The sequence below is a fragment of the Vicugna pacos genome, chromosome 2, assembly GCF_048564905.1.
Source record: "Vicugna pacos chromosome 2, VicPac4, whole genome shotgun sequence".
NCBI lineage: Eukaryota > Metazoa > Chordata > Mammalia > Artiodactyla > Camelidae > Vicugna > Vicugna pacos.
The window spans coordinates 22545021-22569289 of record NC_132988.1 but is presented as its reverse complement, the minus strand read 5'-3'; the positions used below and the strand labels follow the sequence as shown (position 1 = coordinate 22569289).

At 37.2% G+C, this 24269-nt stretch overlaps 1 protein-coding gene across 1 annotated transcript; it reads left to right on the top strand.

Annotated features, from left to right (window-relative positions):
• Positions 1-9593: 9593 nt before the first annotated feature.
• RAB33B (RAB33B, member RAS oncogene family) lies at positions 9594-23798 on the top strand. Its single transcript, XM_031692151.2, has 3 exons — positions 9594-10302; positions 10539-10806; positions 20963-23798. The coding sequence occupies exons 2-3, from the start codon at positions 10558-10560 to the stop codon at positions 21401-21403; spliced, it is 690 nt and encodes a 229-aa protein (XP_031548011.1). The 5' UTR covers positions 9594-10302; positions 10539-10557; the 3' UTR covers positions 21404-23798.
• Positions 23799-24269: the final 471 nt, after the last annotated feature.

The window sequence follows — 24269 nt, the reverse complement described above, 5'->3', positions numbered from 1 at the left end:
GGGCTGGGCAATTTTATATGCTAATAAGTGGGAGGAATATTCTAACTATTTTTGGGAAGGGACAGGGATTTCCAAGAATTGAGCCCCAGTCAAATCTAATGCCATCTTGTGCCTACTTGGTTCCAATCAGTTTTTATCATATCCTCAAGGACTGTGTCATTCTTTTAATGGTTGTGCCCTGCTCCCTTCCTTCCTGTCTCAATTTTAATTCATATATATTTACTTTGATTCTTGATGTATTTGAAATTATTTCTACATCTTTTTTGTTTATGTTTACCATGCTTTTTCTGAGCTATTTTTCTATCTTTACTGGGTATTTTTTTCGATTAAGTTTTTGTTCAGATTTTTAAAATTCCATTTGCCACCCTTTATTTGGAATTTTTACACTCTATATTTGTTCTTTTTAGAAGCTTTCTTGTATTTCTAACTTAAAATGTAAACAAAAGAATGATCCTTACAATCATTTTAACTCCACTGACTACTCCTCTTCCAAATGGCTACAAGCTATTGTTATTCAAGATACTAGTTTTGTCCATTTTTTTAAACCTCACAAATCAAACCTTTTTTTTTTTTTTTGACTGACAATGTTTGGATTGAAAAGTTTGTTTACCTTTTGATTCACTCACCATTCTATCTTGTACCTCAGACCATTCTTCTGGGATAATTTCTTTAAAATTTTTTTTAAAAAGCTCTCACAAAGCACTTTATGCTAGGCTTTGTTCTAAGTTCTACTTTCCTTTAACTTATTTAATCCTCATAACCATTCCATGAGGTATATACTATAATTGTCAATATTTGACAAATGAGAAAACTGAAGCACAGAGATGTTAACTTACTTGCCTAATGTCCCACAACTAGCAAATGGCAAAACAGGGATTCACACCCTCAGTAGTCTCCAAAGTAAATATTCTTTTTTTTTAAATGAAGTATAATCAGTATACAATGTTGTGTCGATTTCTGGTGTTCAGCATAATAGTTCAGTCATACATATACATACATTCATTTTCACATTCTTTTTCACTATCGGTTACTACAAGATATTGAATATAGTTCCCTGGGCTATACAGTATAAACCTGTTGTTTATCTATTTTATATATAGTAGTTAGTATCTGCAAATCTCAAATTCCCAATTTATCCCTTCCTACTCCCTTCACCCCCAGTAACTATATTTGTTTTCTATGTCTGTGAGTCTGTTTCTGTTTTGTAAGTAAGTTTTTGTCTTTTTTTTTAGATTCCACATATAAGTGATACCATATGGTATTTTTCTTTCTGTGTCTGACTTACTTAACTTAGAATGACAACCTCCAAGTCCATCCATGTTACTGCAAATGGCATTATTTTATTCTTTTTATAGCTAATTAGTATTCCAGTGTATAAATATACCACAACTTCTTTATCTAGTCGTCTGTTGATGGACATTTAGATTGTTTCCATGTCTTGGCTATTGTAAATAGTGCTGCTATGAACATTGGGGTGCATATATCTTTTTGAACTAAAGTTCCCTCTGGATATATGCCCAGGAGTGGGATTGCTGGATCATATGGTAAGTCTATTTTTACTGTTTTGAGGAATCTCCATACTGTTTTCTATAATGGCTGCACCAAACTACATTCCCACCAATAGTGTAGGAGGGTTCCCTTTTCTCCACACCCTCTCCAGCATTTATCATTTGTGGACTTTTTGAATGATGGCCATTCTGCTGGTGTGAGGTGATACCTCATTGTAGTTTTGATTTGCATTTCTCTGATAATTAGTGCTATTGAACATTTTCTCTTGTGCCTATTGGCCATTAGAATGTTTTCATTGGAGAATTGTTTGTTTAGGTCTTCTGCCCATTTTTGGATTGGGTTGTCTGTTTTTTTTGGTATTAAGCTGTATGAGCTGCTTATATATTTTGGAAGTTAAGCCTTGTCAGTCTCATCTTTTGCAAATATTTTCTCCCATTCTTTAGGTTATCATTTTGTTTTACTTATGGTTTCCTTTGCTGTGCAAAAGCTTATAAGTTTAATTAGGTCCCATTTGTTAATTTTTGCTTTTATTTCTATTGCCTGGGTAGACTGCCCTAGGAGAACATTACTAAGATTTATGTTAGAGAATGTTTTGCTTATGTTTTCTTCTAATAGGTTTACAGTTTCTTGTCTTATGTTTAAGTCTTTAAGCCATTCTGAGTCTATTTTTGTGTAGGGTGTGAGGGAGTGTTCTAACTTCACTGATTTACATGCAGCTGTCCAGTTTTCCCAACGCTATTTGCTAAAGAGACTGTCTACTCCATTGAATGTTCTTGCCTCCTTTATCAAAGATTAATTGACCAAAAGTCTGTGGGTTTATTTCGGGGCTCTCTATTCTGTTCCACTGATCCAAAGTAAATACTGCCTCTCATATATCATTTATAAATTCCTTTAATGCAGGTCTCCGAGGTAAACTCTCAGTTCTCATTTATCTTAAATGTTTCTTTTTAACCGTTGTTCTCAAACAATAGTTTTGGTAGGTACACAATTCTAGCTGACCATTATTTTCTTTCAGCACTTGAAAGATATTATTCCATTAACTTTTGGCTTCCATTGATAATGATGAGGAATCCATTGTTACCTTAGTTGCTATTCTTTTGCAAGTTATCTGACCTTTCTCTCTGGCTGCTTAAAAGATCTTTTCTTGTGAGTTCTTCAGTTTCTTTACAATGTGTCGTTATGCATTTCTTTTTATTTATCCTGCTTTGGTTATGCTGTGATTCTTAAATCTGTAGGTATGTGTTCTTCGTCATTTCTGCAAGAGTCATAGTAATATTTCTTTAAATATTGCATCTCATTAGAACAGTGGTAACCAGTGGGAGGTAGAGGGCAGGGATTGACTGATGAGGGGCAAAAGGGAACTTTCTGGGGTGATGGGTATGTTCTATTTTTTGATAGGAGTCTGTGTTATACCTATATATGCACTTATAAAAACTCACTGGTGCATTTAAGAGTTAGCATTTTAGTGTACGTAAATTTTACCTAGGAGGAAAGAAAACTATAAAACATACTGAACATTAGTTAATGATATACTGAATTCTTCAGGGGTGAGGTCTGCAACTTACCCAAATGGATCAAAAAATTTATTCCTTTGATAGATGGATAGATGAATGGATAGATAAGGGATACAGCAAATGTAACAAAACGTTAACTCTGGAATTTAGGTGGTAGAGTGTTCATTCCACAAATCTTTCAACTTTTCTGTGTTTGAAAAGTTTTACAAAATGTTGGGGGAGAATATTGCCTCTCCTTTATTCTGTTGTATCCTTCTGAGATTACAGTTAGTTATACAATAGACGTCTTCATCCTAGCCTCCATCTCTTAATTATCTCTTTCATATTTTTAGTTCCTTGTCTCTTTATAGTATACTCTAATTTCTTCAGATAAATCTTCTCATTTATTCCCTTTTCATTTGTGTCTAATTTTGAGTTTTATCATTCCAACAATTGTCATTTTTCATGTCTAAGTCTCCCCTCTCCCACCTGCCTCCCAGTTGGCCTGTTCATTGGACCTTGCTCATTTTTGTGAATACATTCTTTACTTTTTTAAACATTTGGAACATAGATATTCTATACTCTATCAGTTCCACTATAATGGCCCTTGGAGTTATTTATCTATTGAGTATTATTTCTGCAGATACTCACTCATAGAAGTTCGGCTTCTTGGTGCTTATACTTCTTTGACTGTGAACTCACTGCTTTACCTTAACCTTGAGAGTCCTCCTGACCTAAATTGGGGATGTTTTCTTCCAGAGGTTTTGCTTCTGTTTCTGCTCATAGCCAAGGAGCAACATATACTTAAAATTAATTCAGCTCCCATAGAGTCTTGTTTCAATGAGGGAGTCCCATGCATGGCTTTCCACTTGGCAGCGGGGCCAGGGCTGTGTATCAGGATTGCAGCTGCTACATACATATGTCCTCCTGTCTGCTTGGTGATCAACCTGGGCCAAAGGTTTGTGTAAAATATTTGATAATCTTTTTTTAATAAAGGAAGTATCTTACTCCAATTTACCAAAGATTTTTTTAACTAAAATGATATTAAATTTTATATCAACTGCCTTTTCAGCATCTGTAAAGATCAAGACAGATAAGATTTTTCTCCTTTAAGTGATTTACTAAGAACTGTTTTTCTCTCCTAGATTCATTACCTGCTGTAAATCTGGAACTAGGATCTTTAAATTTTTTCCTTTGCCAGCTGACACAATGTTAAGCTATGTCAGTAGAGAGAGCTGGAAAGAATTTTCCTTACTAGTTCTTTCTTGCTTTCTTGGGTGGCACTTGTAACACACATAGCTTCCCTAGCACCTCCCCACGCCCCCTCCACCTGCTTTCTGCAGTGCCTACAGCTTTTCCTTTGCCTAGGTCCTGCAGTATAGGTGGCTTCCTAATGCCTGGCTCCTACAGTGGAAGTGGCTTTCTCAGCAGTGAGCTCCTACAGTATGGGCAGCTTCCCCAGATCCACCTTCAGACTATTTTGGTGCAGAGTGGCTCCCACAAGACACCTACTCAGGAACAGCTTTCTCTAGAGGGTGAATTTTCAAAAAATTCCAGAAGGTGGATTTCCAGCATGCTTCACCAGCACAGAATCAAAGCAGATTCTCTGCCACTCAATAAGCCATGGCCTTGCCCTTCATAACAAGTTCTAGATCTCAGCCTGGAGCTAGAAGCAGGACAAGGAACATGTTGCAGGATCTATCTCAGCTCTAGGGGTAGTAATTGCGTCTTGTATCTAGTATTCCTGTAATACTTAGAGTTCTCTTTATTCTCTACTAGGGTAATTCCTTTTTACCCAATCCTATCATAGTTAATAATTCTTTATATTAAACTTTGCATGGTCAAATTACTATGTGGTTTCTATTTCCCAGTTGAACCTTAACTGATACTTTCAGTCATTTCTAAATTTATTGAGAATTTTTGAAAGATCTCCCAGTTTATGGTCTATCTTGGTGAATGTTCCATATTCATTTTGAAATAAATGTGTACTTTTCCATTGTTTGATGTAGTGTTCTGTAAGTATCAATTAGGTCAAGCTAATATTGTTCAAGTTCTCTATATCAACACTGATTTTTAAGATCGACTTGTCTATCAAATACTGAGAGGGGAATGTTGAAATCTCAATTGTAATTGTAGGTTTGTCTATTTCTCTCTTCTGTTTTGTCAGTTTTTAATTCATGGAATTTGAAGCTTTGTTACTACATCTTCTTGATGAATTCACTCTTTTCTATTATTATGAAACATCCCTCCTTATCTCCTGTCTTGAAGATAGGCCAAATTCTTTTTCCTAAAATCGTTGTCTGACACTAATACAGGTATTCCAGCTTTACTCTATTTGCACATCATTTTACTTTGAACTTATCTGTGTCTTTATGTTGATGATGCTTTTTGTAAATAGTACATAACTGGGCCTTGCTTTCTCATTTAGAGGGGTATCTTTTTAATTCCAGTGTTTAGACCACTTAGAATTGATTTAATTATTGATATGGTTGATATTTGTTGAATCTTACATTTTTATTTTTCCTCTTTTCTTGACTTCTTTTTGACTGATTTTTAGTATATTCCATTTTAATTCCTCTATTGGCTGCCTTAGCTATGCTTCTTTATTATTTTTGTTGTTGTTCTAAGTTTTACAATAGGCATCTTTAGCTTATCACAGTTTACCTTTATATTTCATACTATAACACATATCATGTAATATACACTTCATCACTTATTAGCTGAGTGAACTTCAGAAAGACACGTAACCTCTATGATCCTCATGTTCCTTATCTATAAAAGAGAGAATATTACTTGCTTCGTAGGTATGTTGGTAAGATTAAATGAGTTAGTTTTTATAAAACACAATAGTGTCTGACATGTTAAATACTGCATAAGTGTTAGGCAAATTATTTTTATTCACTCTGTATTGGTTAGTATTAAAACATCAATCTTTTTTTTTCCCTACATACTACTTTAGCCAAATCCTTATGTTTCAATTTTATTGTCCCCATTGTCATTAATTTCTAAATAGTTTGTAAACCTGCAATTGTGGCTTTTGTCCTTGAACCAGTTACTTAAGAGATTTTCCTTTTGGCTTCCAAGTAAAGTAGATGGATTTCCTTTTATCCTTTTATTTAAAAAAAGAAGAAAAAATGCTTATGTTTTTATTGTTCTAGTATCAGAGTATAACTTAAAATTGAGATTTTTCTGTGTAGTTATTTAAAAAATAAATTTTTATAAATGTGGACATTAAAAAAGTACCTTCTCTATCTGCAAGTTAGAACATTTAATACTTAAATTTCATAGTTATTTAGATCCTCTTCAAAATCATTGTCTATAGTTTGCCTTTGATGTGTCAAACACTGGAAATGCTATAAAATCAAACATTCTAAAGGGAAGGGAGAATGAGATAAAGAAAACAACAGAGGCCACCATGACTGCACTTAGCACATATATCAAATATCTGTAAGTGTTGCTTATTCATAATTTGAGTTTATTACCTAGAAGAATGCCACTACCACAGGCACTCATCTTTAACTTACTGTCCACTACAAGAAGGCCTTCCATCCTAGCTCCCAGTGTGCCTTCATACTTTAACACATCTAGAATTTTTGAAGTCTAGGCCCAAACACCTCTAGGGAAAAAAATCTGACATTCTGTTTTATCCTATGTTATTCATTAATGGTTCCGTGCTAACTTGGTTTGGTGGCTAGATTATAAATTCCTCATGGACAAAAATCATATTTTATCTTATCCCCTGCCCCAACCACTAGCACAGTGCTATATATAGAATACATAATAAATCCTCAATGAATGTACTTATGAAGATATGACTTGAAGAATTCTGAAACTCAGTAAACTTACCTATAAAATGTTGATGTTAATTTACTGTTTAGGTACTAAAATTAAAGTTCTTGTTATTTACAATGTACTTTCCATCATATGATATTTGGGGTAGTATTAAACAGTGATATGGTAATCTGGTGGAGGCCAACAAGACCAACGTTATACTTCTCTGGGGAACTGATTCCTGCTATCAAATAGGATGGACAGGAAACTAGAGTTGTGAGAAGAGCCCTTATACAGGCCAGTGGTTCTCAATGAGAGGGGGAGGGGACATAATTTTAAACTCCAGGGGCATTTGGTAAAGTCTAGAGATGGTTTGGGCTGTTACAACTAGTATATTACTATCTGCCACTGGCAGATAGTGGGTAGAAGCCAAGTATGCTACTAAACGTCTTACAATGTACAGGACAGCTGCCCACGGCAAAATATTATCTGGCTCACAGCGAAAGACAAATGCTTTATGATACCACTTATATCTGGAATCTTAAAAGTATAAATGTATGTATATCCAAAACAGAAATAGACTCACAGATATAGAAAACAAACTTGTTACCAACAGGGAGAGGGGAAGGGTGAGGGACAAATTAGAGGTATGGGATTAACAGATACAAATTACTATGTGTAAAATAAAACAGCAAGGATATACTGTATAGCACAGGGAATTATAGCTACTATCTTATAATAACCTATAATGGAGTATAAGCTGCAAAAATACTGAATCACTATGTTAGACACGTGAAACTAATATTGTAAATCAACTATACTTACAAAAAAAAAAAGAATTATATGGCTCGAAATATGCCAAGGTTGATAAGCTCTTACGTAGGCAAGCAAGCGAACTCTCTTTTGTCCTCCATCCTCAGGTCTGAATTTAAAGAGTGAAGTGTAGGATCTTTTCCTTGGTAATACCAGTTAAAAAATGGCTCTGCCACAGGGAGGTGGCATCTCTTCAGTAAACAAAAGTGGAAAATGAGTAGTTACATCTTGTACATAAGGTTACCCTCATTTTATGTTTTTAATATCCATTCAGTTTTTTTTTCCTACTAGAAAAATACTTTCAAATACCCATCTTACCCTGAACCATGTATAATGTTCCAGTTGTACTGCTAAAGGATCCGAATTCAGTCTCTCCTCAGCTCTGTGGTAAATTATTAAGCAAAGGAAGGGTTCATGTTTATATTTGAGGCCAAGTGGCTTATGCTTTGGCAGCAAGTAGTGAAAAACTCCAAGGACAAAATGAATTCTCAGGAAATAGGGCTGCATAATCCATCACTTTTCCTGACAGTAGAATCTCCTTCAGGCATCAAACCTGGAGGTTCTGGGGTTATTCAGTTAAGAAGAGTGACATACACTTTAGTCACATAAGGAATCTCTCAAACTGCAAATTGAAAATATCTAATTCCTGATAACAATGGCAAGTGTCTATGATGATTTTTCCATCTGAGTGGTGCTGAACTGTGTATAACTGGTAAAGGGTTCAAATTAATAATCCTTCACAAGCAATTTCTCACCTCACTCACTTATTCATCATTTGCTGAATAACAATGAGCTGAAAGTCAGTAGTCAAGAGTTGACAATCTAGTTGAAAGGCACAGCATATAACTATGAAACTTAAACAGCAAAGACAGTATAAGCCCAATGAGCAATACCCAAAAAGCGTATTAGATTTAGAATAAATCAACAACATTCTGAACTGAAGTAATCAGGAAAAGCTTCAGAGATGAGACTTCTGAGCTAGAAATGGAATATAAATAGGATAAACAGGTAAGAAAAAGAATTTCTGGTGCAGTTTAGCATGAGCTAAACCAAAACAGCCAGAACACAAAAAAGAAAGAGCAAGGGTCTTGGGATGCAGAGTCATGATGCTTTTTTCACCACCTTTTGAAATTACCCGATTATCCGCAGCTTTGAATTCTTCAACTGCTTTTTATCATTAAATCTTCAGATTCTATCCTTTAAATGGGATAAGTAGAGTAGATTAGAGGAATATATTTCAAGGCCCTCTCATAGTTTCTGGGATGATTAATGTTCACGGAAATAACCTCACAGATGAACATTTAGGATTTTCCAGGCCATGGTCTGGTTTCTGTCACAGGAAACTTAATAAATGTAATTGGCATACACAGTCAACAAGGTGAGTAAACTTTCTCCTCCTGGCTAACAGAACTTGGTATATCAATAAACTGCATAAAGTTTTTCTTTTACCACAACAGAAACTATTGTATAATAAGGCTTTTGCAAATTCCTGGCAACTCGGCATGCTCAGGTTCTACCACTAATTTGCTCTGGCCACATTTTCATTTTATCTATTGAAATAAGCAGTTTATCTCCTTTCCTAGGACTTCTAGTGCTCTATTGTTCCCCTCATTCTATTTAAGGGACGCCATGTCCTCTCTGTAGTCCTTGTATTTGCAAACGGCATAACCATACGCTCAAACAGAAAAAAACCAAACCAAACCAAAAACCCACTCTTGTTATTACAAGACAAAACAAAGCTTTCCACAAAAAGCAGTGTTTGCATATTTTGGACTTTTTCTATGACTCAATGAATGGTAGGTTCCCTCGCAAGAATTCATGGTAATCCAGGGGTTCTTTAAGGTTGAGTGGGCTCGTCTAATAATATTGTCCTCAGATATATGGACAAAGAACAACTTCCGCGTGCGCTCTGTAACATTTAATGGCTACATCACCGTCACCCAAGCACGAGGGAACAATGAGTTTTATTCTCACCAGAGACGCCGTCTAGTAACAGCTCTTGGGTTCAATGCCCTGAGGTGGTCCACCTGTGACCTGCTCAACTTCTTGGGCCCCGAACCCTGGGCACCTGGGTCCCGCGGATATCGAAATATTGCTAGGGCGACTAAAAAAATTCTCTGTGCAGAGGCGGCGGGCGGCCTCGAACTCACACCTGCTCCCGGACACCCCATGCTCCTGCCAAGGCTCAAGCTCCGCGCGGCCCGGAGGTCGCTTTTAAGTGTCTCCCGCGCCCCGGGGGCTTACAGCAGCTCCTCGGGCCCCACCTCTCCCAGCCGTTGTCGCTGTCCCAACTCCAGCGATCCAGAGAACTTCGAGGAGACAGGGAGCACAGCCGACACCGCAGGCCCCGGCAGCAAGGTAAGGGAACCCGCCTCCACCTCCAAGTCCAGGGAAGCCCCAACGGTACGTCGATGATAGCACCGAACCCGACGCCCGAGCCTTCCGAAGACTACGTAGCCTCACCAGGTACACGCCCCCGTTGAAACGGCTCTTCGGCCCTCTCGCGAGAGAGTGCCTGGTGGTACCTCCTTCCTTTCAGCTGTCTTTCTCTCCCCGCCCCCAGAGTGCTCGCGCGGCTTCCTCCGGTGGGCGGTAGCCTTGGACGTGGCGGGGCCGGGCCAGCCTGGGCGCCGGGCCTCGGGTGCTCTGCTTAGCTGCTCGGCAGCTGGCCTTCCGCGCCCCCGTCAAGCCCCCGACAGGCCCGGTGCCTTCCCAGGTAGACGGGAGCCCGGCCGAGTGACGCTGGGGTGGGGCCGTGGGCCGGGGGGGAGGGTCAGCGAGGCCGGGCTGGTGGGCGCCACACCTGCGGGGGCGGGCGTGGGAGGTTGCGCACGCGCGCTGTGGGTCTGGAGGGAGGTGGCTCCTGGGACGTTGCGCAGCGGAGCCGGCGAGCTAGGCGCGCTCGCTCACAGTGGCGTAACCTCTCTGCCTCTCTGCGTCTCCTTCCCTCAGTTTGGGGCGGGTCAGGAGAATGGCTTCAGAGATAGAGTCGTCGCTCGAGGCGAGCTTCTCGTCCAGCGGTGCGATGTCAGGGGCCTCAGCGTTTCTGCCTCCGGCTCGCTCCCGCATCTTCAAAATAATCGTGATTGGCGACTCCAATGTGGGCAAAACGTGCCTGACCTACCGTTTCTGCGCCGGCCGCTTCCCTGACCGTACCGAGGCTACTATCGGGGTGGACTTCCGAGAACGAGCAGTGGAGATTGATGGGGAGCGTATCAAGGTGAGCGGATGGGAGACTGCCAGGTAGCCCCGGCATGACAAGTGTCCCAACTCCTCCGTGGGTTAACTGCTGGCCCTGTGCTCCATCTTCTCTCACACTGATGAGGATGTTGGAGTCGGGGATTGGAAGGCTGTGTATGTAGCAAACTTATAAGGCAGTGCTTCTCAAACTTCAATATGCATACGATTTACCTGGGGATTTTTTTTTTAAGGTATAGATTCTGATTTGGTAAGGTCCCAGGTGATGCAGATGCAGCTTGTCTGTGGACCACATAATTGAGTAGCCAGGGTGCAGAGGGTATCCACTGACTCATCTGCTGTGTCTCACGTGCTGGGAGTTAGTGAAGTAAGATCGAAGAGAAAAACAGTGAAATTTCTCAAGCACGGGAATTTCATGTAATAAATATTATTTATTAAACATTCATTTGAGTACTGCCTTGGGTATTGTGGAAGTAAAGCCCTGTTGCCTTTGAGGAAGTACCTAGGTGTTCTCGTGCATACAGTTTTGCTACAGTAGTTTCGGTATGACATTGAGTTGTTCAGAAAAATTTATTTTCCTGCGGAAACATTCTGTAGTTCCTACTTGGTTCTTACTTGGATTGCCAGAAGCACATGCTCAATGCCACCTTCTCAGTTTTTTAAGCCCCATTGGTGGCTCCTGAGACTGGAGACACAGTAGCAGTGGAGGACGTAGTAAGCCCAAGGCCAAGCCTGGGGTTCTGAGGGGTTGGAATAGGGATTTGGAGAATAAGGATCAGTAACAGGGCTGAGGCTTCCTGATGATGTAAATTTTAGACACACTTCCTCTCTCTGAGCCACTACTAACCTTTCAGCCACCTGCTAATATTATCGCTTAAAACATGTGAACCCGAGGAACTGCTCTGCCTTCCTTATACTACATTTATTTTTTCACTTTAAATTAGGATGTTCTTTACCTCAGTCCCCCGTGGGGGGAAAAAAAAAGCTAACTTCTTTCCCACCCTCACGTCCTTGAAGCAGGAACAATTTATTTTTAGTTTCCTAACCACTACCCCACCTCCTCACCCACAAAGGGATTTTACTGCTAATCACAGTAAAGGAGAAAAAAGATTGAAAAGAAATCAGTATTCTGTAGGCCCTTTTGCCTTATAATTTTCACTTTAATTTTTAATTGTCCCATTCAAGCTGCCAGTGGTGGTCCTTTGGATGCACTGTATTAGGGAGTTAAAGATTTGTATACTTTGCAAGGGAAAAGGTAGAATAAGAGGCTGAATATTTTTCAACAGAATTAAGTTAGGCCCAGGAACTTGTGTAAGAGGAAAATAATGGGGCTTCTGAGGTTTGAGAGGGAGTGTAGTTTGGGAGAAGGAGTTCTGAGAGAAAGTGTTTGGGCTTTGGAGCCCAACTGGCCTAGCTCAGATCTGAACCTGTGAAAGGGCTGTCTGTCCTTCATAGGGTGATGAACTTTGCCTGAGACTGTCCCAGTTTTAAAACTGAAGTCCCACATCCCAGGAACCCCCTCCATCTTAGGCGAACTGGGGTAGTTGGTTACTGTAGTCCTTAGGCAGTTTCCTTCATCTTTCCAAGTCTATTTTCTCATCTGAAAAATTGGGATAGTAATAATGTATCAGAACTGAATCACTATGCTGGACACCAGAAATTAACAGAACATTGTAAACCGACTATACTTCAGTCAAAGATAATAATAATAATACTGAATCAGGCTAATGTGAGGATTAGATGAGAACATATATGAGGCACCTGGTTCATAGTTGGTAATCTGAAGAAGATTCTTCCTTGGTGGCTTAACATCATTGTTTCTCTTTGGCACCATCAGTTCTGTGGCTGCACAACCAGAGAGTGAAACACAGATAGAGCAGACAGCTGAAGGGAAGAGAAATTGCCCCATGTGGGATCAGGGTAACACAGGGAATGGAGGCTGGGAGGAGCTAGGGTTCAGTGGCCCTTTACCTGCATCTGAGTTGCCATTTATACTTAAAGGTGAATCAGGTGCAAATTTAAGAAATACTTACAGCATATTAAAAATATATATATAAAATATGTCCAGTGCAGAACATTGAATGCTTAACTAGTGGGATTAGTGCTGGCATTGATAAATAAACCAGAACCACATATGTGATGAATCTGGGAGCCCAGAATTGATCCTTCTGGTTGAGAGAGGCAAAGAGAAAACCTTTTTCTCTGGGTTGATTCTTCCTGAGCTTTATCTTAACCTGATAGGTTGATAGGGACACTGAGTTGATATCCTAGTCGACAGGGACACTGAGTTTCTTTTTCTCCTTACTAAGGCCTTAACTATTGACTTCTACCTCCAACTGTAAGACTTGAGAGAGATTTTTATTGTGATTGAAAAGACTGAAGAAATGTTCAGAGATTTCTGTAGTAGAAAAAGATAGGGCTATTTTGGAAATTTGTTTTTTTGGTGTCTTAAAAAAAAAGTGATATAGAAGAGCTTTATTCCATGTGTTGCTGCTGCTTCTTTTTTGTTAACCTATAATATATCTTAAGTACTGCTGAAATGTTCATATTACTGCTTTGGAAAATTATAAGCCTAATCTGAACTGTCATTTCTTCTAATTTTTCATCTTAAAGTGGAAACTGGAAAGCTCTATGTTACTTTGCTAATAAAATTACCTTCTAGACATTATATTTGTTTGATAAAAATGAGATACTGTGTTAAATGTTTTGTGGACTAGAAATTTTTCAGAGCATGTCTTATTAAAATAGCAGTGCTATTTTCGAATCACCTAAAATGCTTTATTAAATGCAGTGAAGTCTATATTTGCTAATCTGTTCCTAAGTACTATATATATAAAATTGGAAGAGTAAAATTTTGTTTGTAGAGTTTTGGAAGTCAAAATTATAAAGTTAACTCCTTAAATACAAATACATTTTATTTTATTTTATTTTATTTTTTTAAGGGGGGGAAGTAGTTAGGTTTATTTATTTATTTATTTATTTATTTATTTATTTATTTATTTTTGGAGGAGGTACTGGGGATTGAACCCAGGATCTTGTGTGTGCTAAGTATGCACTCTTCCATTTGAGCTATACCCTCCCCTTCATACATTTGATTTGTAAATTAAAACTCTAATCCTTATGCTCCTTCCTTATATGTGTTTCCTCATCATAACTAGCTACGTTCCTTTCATGTCAGCACGGGACAGTGGCAGCACCAACAGAATCATTAAAGCCTAGTGTTGGGTTTAATCCATCCTGTCACTAGGGATCAGCAGTTCCTGTCTGAACATTGGGATAGCTTACTTGTCATTTGTAGTGGTGTGAATTTTGCCATATTAAATATGAGATTTTAATATTAACTAAAAGAAAATAATCAGCACCGCTTCACCCCAATCCCCCCACTGGTAAATCAAACCCTTAATGAGTAATTGCTGAAAAGAAGACATTCTGTTAGGAACAAAGAATTATGATCCAGTGCAGGGGTCAACAAACCATGCTTGAGGGCCAAACAAAACAGTGTGCTGCTGGTTTTGTTTTTGTTTTTTTTTTTAATTGAAATAGAGTTGATGTACAATATTATGTTAGTTTTAGGTGTACTACATAGTGATTTTGATATTTAAAAAAAATTTTTTTTAATGGAGGTACTGGGGGTTGAATCCAGGACCGTGTGCATGCCAAGCATGCACTGTACCACTGAGCTATACCCTTCAAGTACCCTATAGTCCAGCCATTTATTTGCTGATCCCTATGTTTTCCTCTTGCATTTCCCACTCTGCCTGGAATATTCTCCCTTCCCGTGTTTCACCACGTGTAATTCTTCCTCATTCAACTCAGTGTATTTCTATTAGGAATTCCCCTACCACTTATTCTCCATTCTATCCTTCTGTGAACTCTCTTTAGCACCTTGCCTGACCCTTTAAATTATCTCTTTCCTCATTGTATTGTATATATGTCTACCTCCCTTGTTAGGTCTCATTCATTCTTATTCAGGACAGGGTCCAGGTGTGGTGAGTCCATAGATACCTTCTAGTGTGTAGTTCGGTTTCTAAACTATGCAATACTTGGGATAAGTGTTGAATGTATGGAGGCAGGAGATCAATTGGTAGGCTGCTCTGGAAATCCAGAATTGAGGTGATAAGGGAAGCTAATGGAAAGAAAGAGGTAATAAAAGAGGTATTCTGATGATAAAGCCAAAAGGCTTCAGTAGCTGGCTTTTGGTAATGAGAAGAAAGAGGACTCTGGCTGACTGGAGGTAGGTAGTACCTTCAGTAGAGAGGAGTACAGTATGGAACATTGAATTTTCAGAGGCTCCATAAAAAGTTTTGTTTTAGTTGTTTTTTTTGTTGTTGTTGTTGATACGGTGGTATATTCAAATGGAAATGTCTGATTGGCAGTTAGAAGTGTGGAATTGGAGGAAATAACCATGAAGAGGCAGACGAAGTTTGGGCACACAGATAGATGAGAACAGAATGCCCGATGCAGTTAACATGCATAGACAGTGGAGTAGAGGTTTGTTTCATAGTATGATGAAGATGGTATGTGATGAATGCTGAAGCCAGGTGTAAGTCAGATTATTTACCTTTATCCATTGTTCTTTCTTGATCTTTATTAAAAGTAACCTGATGCTTGTAAGTCAAAGAATATTTTATAAGACATTGTCTTATGCCTTACCTTACTAGAATTAAATTGCTAATTCATCTTAGAATGTAATGATGGTCACTAGGGAGATGCCAAATTGGCCTCTTGATTTGATTTGCATTGAAATTCAGTGAATGAGAGTATTAGCAGTCGGGGTACCCTGCAAAGAATCTTAGTTTGTGACTACTTAGCTCAGAAAACTTGGGTCTAGTCTGACAGAAAGTTTGTATTGTGGTGGTTTGGTCCTGGCCTGTGTGATACAAGCCATGTACATTTCCGAAGACCCAAGCCTTTCCACTATCTGAAGGATCCCTGGAACCAGTTCAGAGCTCTCATTGTTTTTCCAGCCTGATTTCAGAAGCCTGTGATTCTTGTACCTCTTCTTACAAAGGTGGAAACGTGGTGTGTGTCCTCAGGTGTTGGGATGTGATAGAATTATTTACTTCCCAGGAACCTTTGATCAGTTAAGATCTTTTGCTTTGGAGTCTGTGTTAGGACTCTGTACTCAAATTAGCATACAGAAAATGAAAATCTTGTTTCACATAACTGAAAACGCAGAAGTAAAAAAGTTCTCTTTCTGTGAGTTCTGACACCAGTCCTAAAATGGAGACTCAGTGAGTCTGATGATTGAGGCACATGACCATTCCTGAGCTGTGGTGGTGATGCGGGAGCCCGTGGGACTGGTCACGTGTCTAGCTGGGGAACCAGGGGTTCACATGAATTGAAGGCAGGGGAGGGATGGTTCCCCAAGGAAAATGAGGTGCTGTTAACAAAAGTGGGAGTGGAGGCTAGGCTGGGAAAACCAGCATGCATCCACTACAGAATCAGCCCAGGTTTAAATCCTTAAGACTTCATGGTATAACTGAGTCAATATGTGGCACACCTGAATGAACACAATATGGTAAATCAGCTATACTTCAGTTTCTTAAAAAAAGACTTTGTAGTAGCTTTGTGACCTCAGGTGAATTTTTTAACCTTAAATTTGACCTTACTGCAAAATTGGGTAATTATTACATAGGGTTGTATATATTAAATAAGATAGTGCATATAAAGGACTTAGCATAGTGACTGGAATGTGCTTGGGCTGTGCTAAGCCCCAAATAAATATCAGTAGTTTAAGAGTAATCACTAATACCTTCAGGAGAGATAGCAATAATGAAAAGTAAATAAGCAGAGAAAGCATTGGGAAAGAGAATAGCTAAGACTGCTGTTTCCAAATTGTATATATTCTAAAGTAACAGCTAATTTAAAAAAAAAACTAAAAAGATCAGCCTACAGTGTCCCATAAATTAGCTCTGATTTTAATATTGAAACAGTCTCTTGAAAGGGTGAATGACTGGATCAAGGTCACACAAGTTGGAGGCAGTGTGGAATTTATAACCCAGGGCTTCCAGCTCTTGCTTCTTTTCTCTCCCTGCTTACTCTCTTCCTGTCCCTTTCATTATGCTATAATTAAATTCTTCATTTAAAGTATTCCTTTCAAATAGTCACACAAAATTTGTTGCTTCTCCTTGCTAGGGAAGCTAAAATTTATTTTAAAAATTTGCCATTTGGATCTATACATCAGATACACATATTTATTTCTACTGTGCACCAAAAGCAAAAAGAGTTCTCCTGAAATGTTACTAATACTGGTTATGATGTTGATTTATATCAGCGTTTATGTAATTATCAGATGATCTTTTATATAGGCTGCTTAGAAGCAAAAATAATAAAAATGTGTTCTTTGAAAAGACAGGGGAAGAGGAAATTTGATAGCTGATCGAACAAGGAAAGATCATTTGGGCTAATACCTTTATTCTTTTTAGTCAAGTAAAAGAAGTGTTAAATTAATTTAGTGAGATCATCTCTCACTTTGGTAATAAAATAACCAAAAGTGCTTTCATGAAAAATAAGAATCTAGATTTAGCAAATAGGTTGCCTTTTTCTTGGAACCTGATTTTAGAGTTTAGAGTTTCATGAAATATTATTAGTGTATTTTATGTTGTCTATGTAATGTTTAAAATGGGAGTAGTATCTGTAGACACACCTATGAGTCATTTTCTTTCCTAATATATTAAGTATTAAATTGGGGAAAACAGCTCTGAAAATATTCCCTAACTTAACATTTCCCAGACAACAGTATGTCACTTCCTTAGGTTCCAAAGTGTCATTCTCTCTCTTTTTTAAACATTGTGAACCACTTCACTCAGAGTTAAACCTCAAGATTTTTCTAGGTTATCATGAGGTTTGTTCCCCACTGGGTATCTATTTGTGTCTCTCATTTAGTCAAAGTTTTCTCCAGCCTTTTATCGCTGACAGTTTTTATCAGTTGTCCTGACCTTTCTTTGCCGGGTCTCTCCCTGCTCCTTCCCTGTCCCCTTGCCCTCATCTCAGTGTCCTGCACAGACCTGAAAGGCAGCAGGCAGCATAGCAGTGTCTGCATCCTATGCCTGCACTTGTTCTAGCAGTTCTGTGAGCGAAACTTTGAAGCTTCCTTTTAAATACAGTCAGCCCTCCGTATCCGTGGGGAAATATTTGAGTAAAATAATGCCATTTGCAGCAACATGGATGGACCTGGAGATCGTCATTCTAAGTGAAATAAGTCAGAAATAGAAAGAAAAATACCGTATGATACCATTCGTATGTGGAATCTAAAAAAAAGAAAAAGGGAAAAGAAGACACTAATGAACTCGTCTACAAAGCAGAAACAGAGTCACAGACATAGTAAATCTTATGTTTATGGAGGAAGGGAGTGGGAAGGGATAAATTTGAGAGTTTGAGATTTGCAAATGATAACCACTATATATAAAAATAGATAAACAAATTTCTTCTGTATAGCACAGGGAAACTATATTCAGTATGTTGTAATAACCTTTAATGAAAAACAACATGAAAATGAATATATGTATATATATGCATAACTAGGACCTTATGCTGTATACCAGAAATTGACATACTGTAATTGACTATACTTCAATTAAAAAAAAAACTCCAGAAAGCTCCTAAAAAGCAAACTTGATTTGCCCCTTGCTGGCAACTATTTACGTAGTATTTATATTGCATTAGGTATTATAAATAATATAGAGATGATTTAAAGTTTATGGATGTGTGAAGATTATGTGCAAATACTATGCCATTTTATATAAAGGACTTGAGCATCCGTGGATTTGGGTATTTGAGGAGAGCAGGATCCTGGAACCAATCCCCCTGGGGAGTATTGAGAGACAATTGTATTTCTTTGTAAGTGCCTCACTAACATAGTAATTACTTTTATGGCTCTCCAATAAAGTGTAAAGAGTTATTTCATACTACTTGTTTCCTAGAAGTCTTGATATGATTAGAATGTTCTGAGCAGGATTGATGGAAGGTGAGGTTGTGTTGAGTCAATCCTAGCTTGAAACATAAAAATAATTTTCTTAGGAATAAACATCGTCATCACCACTTACACATCGAGGACTTCCACAGTTACTTTGAGGTAGGTCTAAATTCGGGGTGACTTTTTTTTTTAGCTTTAGTTTGTTAAATAAAACAAATGTATGTTTGTTATGGGAAACAGAAAAGTAGAAGTGAAGGGGGAAGCTGCCATAAAGACAACCATTGTTAATATTTTGATGTGTTTCTTTTTATATGCTTTATTATTATTTTTTCTTATAAATATACTTTGCTTAAAACATTATAAATCATTCTTCATCAATGAAAATATTTTTGAATACCTGAGCTACAGGAATGTTATTAAAAGAGGAAAAAAAAGATCAGCTCCAGTTTCTTTGAACAGCTTTTATTAGGTCAATTTACTTTTCTCATGTGATAAAGAGACCAAAGGCAGCAGTCTGTATGGTGGGATGCTGTCAGCAGGATTCCAGGTTTATGCTACACTTCTGCTTTGTGGGGCTTTCTTTTTCATGCTTATAGAATGATTGCTGAACCTCCAAGCACTGTATTCCATTCGAGGCAGAAAGGTATGGTGAGGGAAGTGTAAAAGGCTCGTGCAGATACTCTTTTTTAAAAATCATAAATCAGTTCATTTTTCTAGAAACCCAGAAACTCCCACTGAGGAAATTGTTTACAGATTATTAGACAGAACTGTGCCACTTGGACCCTACTTCCATGAGAGCGTGAGACATCAAGTTTGTACAGGCATACCTTGTTTGACTGTGCTTCGCAGATACTGCATTTTTTGCAGATTGAAGATTTGGCAACTGTATGTTGTCAATAATGGTCAGCATTTTTTTAGCAATAAAGTATTTTAAAATTAAGGTATGTACTTGGTTTTTTTAAGACATAATACTGTCATGCACTTAATAAACCACAGTATAGTGCAAACATAACTTTTATATGCACTGGGAAACCAAAAAAATTCGTGTGACTCACTTTATTGCTGCATTTGTTTTATTGCAGAGATCTGGAACTGAACCCACAATATCTCCGAGATATGTCTGTATAGTATTTTATAATTCTACCTGGAACAAAATTAGATTTATGTTAATTAGGAAGAATGGGAGAGTTTTTCAGAAAATGGAGAAATTTGGGCTAAAAAGAGCTACCATGAAAAAGATGAAAAAATCAGAACTGATGAAAATCACGGTAGCATGAAAGATAGTGGTGACCAATATTTCCATATCTAATCACATTTTTTAAACTGTGTTTATTCATCCATTACATCTTAATTGAGCACTTGCCATATACTGCTGTGTGTTCAACACTTCCTGTCTTACATCCTCCTTACTTTCGGGGCCGCCTGCAGTATCCCGTCTCCCTCTACTTCAGTATTGCTCTGTGAGAAATCCCCAGCTTAGGCTTCCATCTGAGTATCTACAAATAGTACAAGTCTTTCAGTTAAAAGTTATCTGAGCAAATCTGCCTCTAGTCTTTTCCATTGTGACCAGTATCCTCATCATTCAACTGTTTTTTAGGAACTAAACAAAGGCAGGATAAATTCAGTGTTTTAAGAGAATCATAACACATGGCTTATATTTAGCTTTAGATACCATTTTCCCCAGTCCCTCTATATTTACACTAGGAAGTATTGGGATATTTTTATTGGTAGAGATGGTAAGGATAGATAAGTGATTTTCTAGCCATTTAAAATTTTCAAAAGGGCCTGAATTTCATAGGCTGTGTATATATGTTGATTTGGGGGCTAGGTCTCATGACTTTTCACATCTGTCCTAAGTACTATTTTAGATTAGATGTGTAAAAGGCAGGGAAGGGCATATCGTAACCAAATTTACAGAAATTAGACACTTAACATGTTTGTTAAAATCTGGTATGTATTTCTCTTAGTGTTTTAAAAATCAATTTTTGAGGTATAATTTTTTCCAAAGTTGATTTACTGAAATTAAAGTGCTAACTTGAAGTATTTTGTTATGACACTTGAATTAACTATGAGGTAACTTGACTAGTATCATGAAATCTGGGTCCTGTAAATAACACTGAAAAGGCATGTTGAAAGGGAGTGACGTTGTAGTTGTATAAGTGAAAAAGTACAAAAGACCATGCAAAGGTGGTTAAATTTTCCCCAGTGCATAATTGGAATGAAATTTTTAGTTTTCCTCTTTTTTTCCCCCTACTTTCAGATCCAGCTATGGGACACGGCGGGACAAGAACGATTCAGAAAGAGCATGGTACAGCACTACTACAGAAATGTACATGCTGTTGTCTTCGTGTATGATATGACCAACATGGCGAGTTTTCATAGCCTGCCATCTTGGATAGAAGAATGCAAACAGCATTTGCTAGCTAACGATATACCACGGATTCTTGTTGGAAATAAATGTGACTTGAGAAGTGCCATTCAGGTACCCACAGACTTGGCACAGAAATTCGCTGACACGCACAGTATGCCTTTGTTTGAAACCTCTGCTAAAAACCCCAATGATAATGACCATGTGGAAGCTATATTTATGACCTTGGCTCATAAGCTTAAGAGCCATAAACCATTAATGCTTAGTCAACCCCCTGATAACGGAATTACCCTGAAGCCTGAACCAAAGCCTGCAATGACGTGCTGGTGCTAAATAACAGTCTTTATTATACTATCTAATTTTGACGACAAATACCTTTGAAGTATGACAGTGAAAAGTCATAGAATTTAATCTGAAATATAATGGATGGTCCTGACACTTTACTTTTTATCATTGTCATGCTTATTTTTGTGTTTTGTACCTACTTAATCAAGTTTGTCACTGTGACAACACAAGGAAAAAGTTTTCAAGTGAGGTTGAAATGAAGTTAGGATGAATCAGAACATCTTTCCATTGAGAGCCCAATGAAGGAAGCTTCACGTGAGAACATGATGGAATTTTAAGAGTCACTAATTGTTTAATCCTGTGTTCCTGGGATTGAAAAAATATATTAAGGGTTTAGTATATTTGTTGGTATGTCCTTTGAATGAGAAGTGTTCTCAATAGGATAAAAACTGATATTTGCCTCTCCCTTAAGTTGTTTCTTTGTGTTATTGGTTTATGTAATTGCATTATAATTGGTATATTTTAGAGTCAAGACTTTAGTTCCAGTGGGAAGAGAAGGTGTAAAATGTTTTCTGGTTCTCAGTCCATAAAGAATGACTTTTCCAACAGTTCTAGATGCTATATATCTCTAATCAATATCAATCAGGTCTACAAAAATTATTGTTATTTTTAAAAGAGTAATTTGAATTGTTTTCTTACTAAGTGCTTTAAAATATGCAGAAGTAAATCAGATTTTAATGCAAAAGACATGACATAATAAGGTGCTTTATACTTTGTTTTGGTATTTTTAAACAGTGAAAAACTAACTGAAAGGTTTGAGGAGTTGTAATTTGGGAGAGAATAGGTGAACGTGGTTCCAGCTACCACAACAGACCTATTCCTGGCTTTTAGTAATTTCAAGCTGTGTATCTGACATAGTATCTCTTGCTCTCCCCCACTCTCCAGTCAATGTAATGCCTTCAGGCTGAATTAGCAAATCATCTTCCATTTGGACTGAGGGCATACCTTTAATTGCTAAGTGTCTACATGTATTTCTCTAATAGTACTGTGTTACAGTACATGGGTTGTTTAAATCTTTAAATTTTACGGTCGTAACAAGATACTCCTCCTCGGTGTGAAAAATAAATTAAATATTGAAAAATATCTAGTCTGTCCCTCAGTGGTAGAAAGGCTATTTCATAAAGTTTTTACCCTAAATACTTCTTAAAAATTTTTTTTAAAAATACTTTTATTTTGAATTTAGGACTTTGCACATGGAAAATAGTAAGCTTGCATATGAAGCTATTAACATGAATGGAATGTAAGCCATGACCTTTAACTGAAGTGTGCATATTCACTAATTCTGAAAGATTGCTGAATTTAATCATTTTAGAGGAAATTAAGCCAAAAGGTGATTATATTTAAAATATTTTCAGAATGTGGGAAACTAATTAAATATGTGATCTAATCTAATCTAATCTAGTGTAGAATTTTCTGTTTAATCATCATGGTGGTCCTGACTGGATAATTTATAGAACAAGATAATTCTATTAAATGAACTAACTGAAAGTAATAATTATAGGAAATAACTGTTCTGTTTTAAACATCAAAGCTTAAAGAAAAACAAATTGGCTTTGATTTTAAGGAGATTAATCCAGTTTTCTTACCATGCTGGAATTAAAAATGGTTTGACTTTATCTAAATTAATGTTGATTTATAACTATTTTTATAGTAAAACAATGACAGCTGTTACAGTTGTGATGGGTGTAACAGTTTTTTAAAGAAGGGAATCTGCTTATTGCTTATCAAAACATTTTTCTAAAGTGGAAGAAGAAAGTTTACAGACTTTCCAAGCACATTTATGTTTTCTCAGTGCTGTTATTAATCATTTTTAAAAAAAGGTAATTTAACTTTCTTTTTGTAAGAAGTTAGTAGTAAGTATCCTTTACAGTTCTGTGAAAGGCCTTATTTTTTCACTTTAATATTTATTAATTTTAAAATATTTGTATCCCATTTATAGTGACTTATGGTTTTAGTTTTTTCTACATGCTTTTATTTTTAAAAAGAACGTACTTAACAGCTGAATGGGGATAAAGCTTTTAGATATTTTTCCAAAATATTTATAAAATGCTTCACTGACTATTGAGAAATCACTTCTAAATGGTGGCTATCAAACAACTAATTATTTTAAAGCACAAATCACACATTTTGTAACTTCTGTGGGAACTTATTTTAACTGTGACCTTTAGTTGAAAACATCAGATATGTTTTAGAAAAGTCATAATTTGAGAACACCAAAGGAAGCTCATCCAGTTAGCTATAACTAGCAGTGCTTTATTGGCAGTATATTGCTAATACATTTCCTCATGAAGTCTAAACTAGGGTTAAATAATTTTGTTGTGGAATAGTGTCACTGTAACTTTGCCCTCATGAAGTTCAATAAACCAGCTTTGGCATAAGGAAATTGTGATTTATTTTCTTTATTTGGTTACTAGGTTGAATCTAAAATAAAACAAAACATACCTCTTCTTTCCCCAGACTTCCAGGTAATTTGTAATACATTAGACTCAAACAGAAACGAACTCATCTGGAAATTTCTTTGGGAAATACCTTCAGGGTTAAAGAACCTTTCAAGAAAAAGCCCGTAGTGCTATGGCTGATATGGTAACATTTTTATTTGAGAGGCTGAGTAATCCAACTTGTTTAAGAACAAACACTTCAGTGCAAATGGCCAGTACTACAAAAGTGGTTGACATCTCTAGATTTACAGGTAAAAGAATTTAGCAGAATGAATAACTATAAAATGTATGAGAAAGAAGAAAAAGAAATACATAGTGGGTTTAAGATGATCATTTCTACATGCAGATTACTGATTTAGGCCCTTTAGGAAAATGTGGATTGGGACCTGGGGCCTCTGAAGTTCATACTACTTTCC

Coding starts and splice junctions, on each gene's coding strand:
- RAB33B (XM_031692151.2), top strand. CDS start 10,558: ATGGCTTCAGAGATAGAGTCGTCGCTCGAGGCGAGCTTCTCGTCCAGC. Junction 10,807..20,962: donor TTGATGGGGAGCGTATCAAG/GTGAGCGGATGG, acceptor CCCTACTTTCAG/ATCCAGCTATGGGACACGGC.